Source organism: Chrysochloris asiatica, unplaced genomic scaffold, assembly GCF_000296735.1.
Source record: "Chrysochloris asiatica unplaced genomic scaffold, ChrAsi1.0 scaffold00100, whole genome shotgun sequence".
NCBI lineage: Eukaryota > Metazoa > Chordata > Mammalia > Afrosoricida > Chrysochloridae > Chrysochloris > Chrysochloris asiatica.
The window spans coordinates 4,026,818-4,033,616 of record NW_006408618.1 but is presented as its reverse complement, the minus strand read 5'-3'; the positions used below and the strand labels follow the sequence as shown (position 1 = coordinate 4,033,616).

Below are 6,799 nucleotides of genomic sequence, written 5' to 3'. Positions count from 1 at the left end.
CACCCACACTTGCAGATAATACCCACTTGACCTGGCTTCAATGACTGGATGATCAGAGCTCAACTAGAAGAAAGAAGAGGAAAAAAAGAGTAAGCTGATACAATTTGATGAACTTGACCTACACCTATGGATGCAGTAGCTCAAAAGAGGGAACAAATCTTTACAGCAAGGATCATTCCCACCCACTCCATAATACACAGAGTAGACAGGGATGGGCAACTTAGACATAGGCTAACCAAAATCGTGGGGCTACAAAGGCAAAAAGTGACTGGCTTACAAGCTCTCAAGAGGGAACCTAGATCCAGAGGGCATGGAAGAAGGTAGCATCTCCACTGAGTAGTATCCAATCTGTCTAGACGGGGCTGATGAAAGGAAATGTGGATAGGTCTCTTGTGATACAAATGTGAATAATTGTTATCAGGACTTCTTGTGAGGGTTGGAAATGTAAAGGTAGACATTTTGTAGAGAGGTGGGGAATGATTAACTTTGCAATCTAAGAGCGGAGGTCCCTGGGACCATCAAGGGAGAAGAGCGGTGAGCAAGACCCTACCCAGAGAAGCAGTAATGCCTGAGATGGTGGCAGAGATGATGATGTGGAGAGATGGAGCAGCTGGGGACTTTAGATCCAAAGAGAGAAAGGGGCTGTGTGCTGATGACTGGAGGGCGGGCTTGCAGGGTATATCCATGGAGGGGATTATAACCATGGCAATGAAACAATACACGATAGGATGAATGTAAAATTGATGTTCTCCCATATAAACTATCACATAATTCACAATAAAACATTTTTACAAAAACTGATGATCTGGCTCTGTAAACCTTCGCTCAATTCACAATAAAAAGTTAAAAACAAAAACAACAAAAAACTTCATCAGGTGCAGTTCTACTCTGCAGCATGGAGTCAGCATGCATCAGGATCAACTCAATGGCAACTGTTTAGGTTTGGGTTATTCAATTAGAAATAATCTCTCATTAAAAGGTTTAATGATAACTGTCATGCATTTCTTCTGGAAATGGCAAGTTTTTCCCTGATACCCCACAATGTAACATTTTGAAAAATGCACTGCAACCTCATACTCATAACCTACACTGTACAAATATGTTCCTCAAAAACACAATAAATGCTATTTGAACCTATATTTTAAACACTCAGATGAAGAATTTCACATAGTCTTGTCTAGTGTTTATCCACTGCTATACCTTTCAGAAATGACAAACATAAACAAGTGAATGTTGTAACTCAAAGAGAGAGTTTCGTACCGTCACAGTTATGGAAAATGTTTGCAGTCATGTCAATTCCAATTTCCTTCTGCAGCAGGTTCTCCAGTTCTTCAAAGTTCATTCCCTTGCTGTTGAGCACCAACGATCCAGAAACCACACAGGTGTGTGAAGTGACAGCTGCCAACATGAAATGCCAGAACTCTACCATATGCTTCCCCACCTCTGCAGTGGAGTTTGTAAAGGATAGTCCCCCTGCCTCACTCACACAAATACTACACACACACACAGACACAGTTCTTTCAACATATTTACATTAACATATTTATATGAGTCCTGATGTGGCGCTGTAAGATAAAGCACTGGACCATAAGGTTAGTTTGAACCACAAGGTCGGAGTTTAAAATCTGCTTCTCAAAAATCCTATCTAGGGTCTCTGTGAGTCAGAACTGACTCGATGGCGCTTAACAACAACATATACATATGTATGTATGCAAGGTCGGAGGTTCACACTCACCAGCTGCTCCTCAGAAACCCTATATAAGGTCACTATGGGTCGGAATCAACTCAATGGCACTTAACAATAACAATATGTATATATAGCATAAAATGGATTAAGACCTATTTAAGCAAAAATAATAAACTTGAACTTCTTACACAAAGCATAAGTTCTGGTAAAGAATTCTGATGATTGCAATCTAAAATGTGTGTGTATGAGAGTGCATGCACTTATTAATTTTAGTATAAATCAAATGGATCACCAGGGTATATAAAATTACACACCCCTTACTCTTAGTATTGGAGTCCTGTTGTGGTGCTGTGGGTTAATGCGCTAGACTGCATAGTTGGTTTGAACTGCAAGGTTGGTTGTTCAAGCTCACCAGTCACTCCTTGGAAACCCTCTAGAGGGTAGCTATGGGTCAGAACCGGCTAGACAGCACTTAGTATCAAATACTAACAAATGTATAATCCATGAATTTCAATTTTGTGGCCCAAAATAAACTCCCAGAATTCCTGTTAATACAGTGGCTTACTAATGTGTCATAGATACAGAGAAAAAAAATAACTAGTACTTCCAGCATTTTCTGCTAACAATTTATATTTCCAAAATCAAATACATCTAAAAGCTTGTTCATTCAAAATCAATTATTAATCCCTTTGGAATAGCTACAAGAATTAAAGTTCCCATAGTGTTAAGTAATTTCTGTTTGGGAAGAATTCAATAGGTTTAAAGTGACTTTTACCATGTATTTAATAGCCATTTGAATCTGAACTAATTCTCTAGTTTAAAAATAAACCAAGCATTAATAATTTTAAGAATTTACTAGCTTCTTCAAAAAACACTACCTCTGATACTCCTGCTATATATACAAGCATCTGTATTTTTAGGACAGTTCTCCACAGAGAAACCAGCCACAGAGTGAGTGGAGATAATAATCACTGGGAAAACCACAAAGATATATGAAACAATCTCAGTGGAAGATCTTAGTGACAGCAATATGCAGCTATGAGGCCAAACAGAGAAATAGGTACTATTATAGGTACTTTTGAAAATCAAATAATAAAAAATATGCAAAAAAAGTCCTCCTGTATGAACCTAGCAATTAATATCATGATGGTATGGGAAGACAGTTCACCAAGTAACATTTTTCTATTGTTGTTGTCAAGTGCCGTCAAGTCGATTCTGACCCACAGAGACCTTGAACACGGTTTCCAAGGCTGTAAATCTTTACAGGAGCAGAAAGCCTCATCTTTCTCCCGCAGAGCAGCTGGTAGTTTCGAACTGCTGACCTTGCGGTTAACAGACCGATTTGTAACCAATATGAGAGTGCCCCACCTACTATATCATTTTGGTGCACAGACATATTAGACTTCATTTCCCATACCCCATTCAATGTCATTATAAATAAAAACTTTCTCTTTAGAAATATATTCCAAGTGTATGTAATCTAGTACAAGAAGCTTCAAAATGTTCATGGAAAAGTGTAACTAAAAGACAAAGGAATTTTTCCATGAACTTTTTGAAAACCCCTCATATATGGTCATACATACTAATTTATAAAAACAATGAGATTAGGGTCTAAAATAATACTCTAACTCATTTCTATATACTCTAAGTAAAATATACTTACTGCCTCTTTAATTTCACAAGAGAAAACATGGATCTGAAATTCTTCTGAACCATGGGAACTCTCTGTAAATGCAAAACAGTCACTCTCTGTTGTCCCATCATGTCCACGTGCACAGAATAACACCTTATAGATTGGAAAAGATGCTATTTCTAGATTGCTGGACTGGTCTATAATTCTGAAAAACAGCGGTGAAAAAATGAGATAAAATATTAACCATCAAAGAACAAGGGCAAACAGTTTTATTATGCCAGTAACATAACCACCTTAAAATCATAAAAACAAACTGGTATTAATAACACAGGAGAACAAATCATCTTCAGATTTTTGCTAATAAATACATACAGCATTCTTCATTTTATTTTGATTTTTTTTTTCTTTCCATTTTCATTTTCCTATGATGTAACTCATTTATCCTCTAAATAAATGATGCCTGGTAAAATCTGAATCACCCAACCTTGAAGCCTCATCTTGTTATGGTCTGATAAAAGGAATGCCAGTACAACTAGCACACACTCTCCCTGGATAATCCAGTTATATTCAGAACAGCACCTCTAAGTTGATCCAGGCTTCGAGTCATTGTTCAGCTGAGATCTCTTCACCCTCAAAAAAGGTCAGGATAGTTACAAAGATGGAATTTGTGAGCTTTGAGAGCAAATACTTTTCTGAATTCCCTTACACAATTCCTAAGCCCTATATTGTCCTTAAAAAACCAAAACACCTTCAGAATTTCAAACTAAAAAAGTAGGAGGCGGGGTCTTAGTGTAGACATTATCAGCCACCAGAAATAGAGCGTCTTCTTTGTGTCAAGGTATGTTAGGCATTTTCATACTAAATAGATAAGATTAAAAGGCATTTGTCATTTTCTGTAGATACCAAGTAACAAAATATTTAACAAACCCTTTCCTGAAGAAACAAAAGCAATCTACCATACCTACATTTGAACTAAAATTTTATAAATTAATATTGCTATTACTTTGATATTAAAATTTAGCTAACATTTTCCCACAATCCAAACTTTATTGAATGAAGTACTATCAGAAAGGTTTTTTAAAAAAAAAAAAAAAAAAAAAAGATTAAATCAACTTTCAGGGAATAGTCTAGAATTAACTTTCAGGGAATAGTCTAGAATTAGAACACACTGAAAATAATTTCCTAGACCTTGTCCATTTATTTGTCAATATTTGCTGAAATTCTACCATGAGTCACATAATTTTCTACACACTGGGCCTACAGAAGTGAAAAACACAAAGAACCTAGTTTTATGGAGCTTATAGGCTAATGAGTCCAGGTGTGGCACTGTAGGATAAGCAATGGACTGCTAACCGCAAGGTCAGCAGTTCAAACCTACCAGCTGCTCCTCAGAAACCTTCTACACAGAGTCACTATGAGTCAGAACCAACTCGAAGGCATTTAGTAACAAAAAGTCTAGTGAAAAATAAATTGAGGTGGGGGAAAGGTGGAAGGGAGGGTAAGAGATGAAATCAAAGAAGTAGACTATCAATGGCCAGATCTGGTAAGATTTTGTAAGAATTTTTAACATAATCACAAGTGTGATTAGAGACTGAATATAAGAAAATAGCATTATCTGATTTACATTTAAAGAAATACAAGGTTAAGATGACATTAAATATTATTTCTAATTAAGCATAAGACAGAAAGCCACTTTGCTTCTTTCTGTTGTTGTTGTGAAGTGTCATCAAATCAGTTCTGGTTCATAGGCGACCCTGAATCGAGTTTTCAAGGAGCAGCTGGTGGGTTTGAACCACTAACCTTGTGGTTAGCAGTGCAATGCTTATCCTACAGCACCACACCAGGACTCATAGTTTGGGTGCAATTAGCTTAAAATCTATGGCTTACTATAAATTTCTGAAACACTGTTACATGACAAGCTGAAGGAAGGTTTTTCACTTACCTTCAAAAAAGAGATAAACAAATTACAAATAGTTTTACCACTGGATCTCCATTAAAATATTCTAAGCATAATTTGGCAAATACTCCTTGCAAATAGGCAGTATAATCTAAGTCCACAAACAATATTTACTTTGCAATAACTATATGGTATAACTGAATTCACAGGAAGTGCTCACCACTCCAAAAAAACGTAATACATGTCTACAGGAAAAAAAAGAAAATTAGAACTTACCTCACAGAACCTTCTGGAACATTTGGTACATACAGAGTAACAGGAAAGGGATACTGACTGGAAGATTTCATAGTTGCCATTGCCCGTAAAGCCTCCACTTCATTACGTGGGGAAGAAACCTTCATACAGCCTAAGTATGTCAATTTGTTAAATAAAACACTATCTTCTTCAGTTAGTCCAATTGGAGAAGATGGTCTGGGAGTAGAAATTTCTGAAGGGAAAAACAAAACAACCTCAATGGTCAAGCAAACCTCCACAGTGCAGTTGCTTCCTACTGTCCAAAAAGAAATTAACATTTACAGACAAAATGTAGTAGTACAAAGGGCCTAAATGTATTAAAAAAGACACTGTTCTATAGAAATCCAGGGATTCCTCCAAGGTGCTTCAAAGGAGATGATGGGCCTAACTCTGCTACTGCTAAGCCTGGACCTAACATTTTACGTGCTTTTTTTTTTTGGGGGGGGGGCAGTTTGCAGGGAAGGTGAGTGGGTTTTCTAGGTTTCCAACATTTGTATTAGTGACTATGGTGAAAACATTTTATTAGGCACTTACTATGAGCTAGACACTAAAAAAAAAAAAAAAAAAACACTTTACATGGATGCAACAACGGCAGAGTGACATCTGACCTCCTCCGATTTAACAAGTGGGGAAGCAGAAGACTAACCACACAAAGCGGATACTGATTCCTATTAAGTAGAGGTCTGAAATGCCTCCACCCTCCAATCTTCTTATTCTGTCACCAACCATCCCTCCCACAGCACTCTCTACTTCTCTGCTGAGTTTGATAATCCTTTGCACTGGTCATACAGACTCATAGACAATACTCATGATTATGGGGTTTATTACGGAAATTAACAGGGTCCAATTCAGGATCAGAATATAGTCCTTTGGGTCAGAAGCACCTCTTTTCACCTATGGGCATACCTCTCTCTGATTCTTGACACCTCAAGCATGTGGTCTCTTCACCTCTGGCCTACTGAAACAAGTGTTACAGAGCTCCATTAGTGCTGCAGGTAAACGCCCAAAGGGCAAGCTGCCATAAGCCTCGACCCAAAGGTACTCTGCCTGAACCCTGCGGATCAGCAAACCTAGCTTCCCTGATTAAGTGCCTGGAAGCAGTCCATTCCTGCCCAAAGACACTCAGCATTACTTGCTCCACATGGGTGATGTCACAACAGAACCAAAGGAAATCAAAAGGATAATAACTGAATACTATGAAGAGTTGTACTCCAACAAATTTGAAAACTTAGAAGAGATGGATACATTTTTAGATAAACACCTAACCTAAACTTACACACAGTGAAGT

At 37.5% G+C, this 6,799-nt stretch overlaps 1 protein-coding gene across 3 annotated transcripts in view; it reads right to left on the bottom strand.

Annotated features, from left to right (window-relative positions):
• The window catches only part of RABGAP1L (RAB GTPase activating protein 1-like), a 958,953-nt gene that overhangs the window by 847,034 nt on the left and 105,120 nt on the right, over positions 1-6,799 (bottom strand). For all 3 annotated transcript variants that reach the window (XM_006867062.1, XM_006867063.1, XM_006867061.1), the window contains 2 exons: positions 5,494-5,704; positions 3,351-3,525 (listed from right to left, as the gene is read on the bottom strand). In XM_006867062.1, the coding sequence (XP_006867124.1) occupies positions 3,351-3,525; positions 5,494-5,704 (386 nt within the window). The remainder of the gene's footprint in view (positions 1-3,350; positions 3,526-5,493; positions 5,705-6,799) is intronic.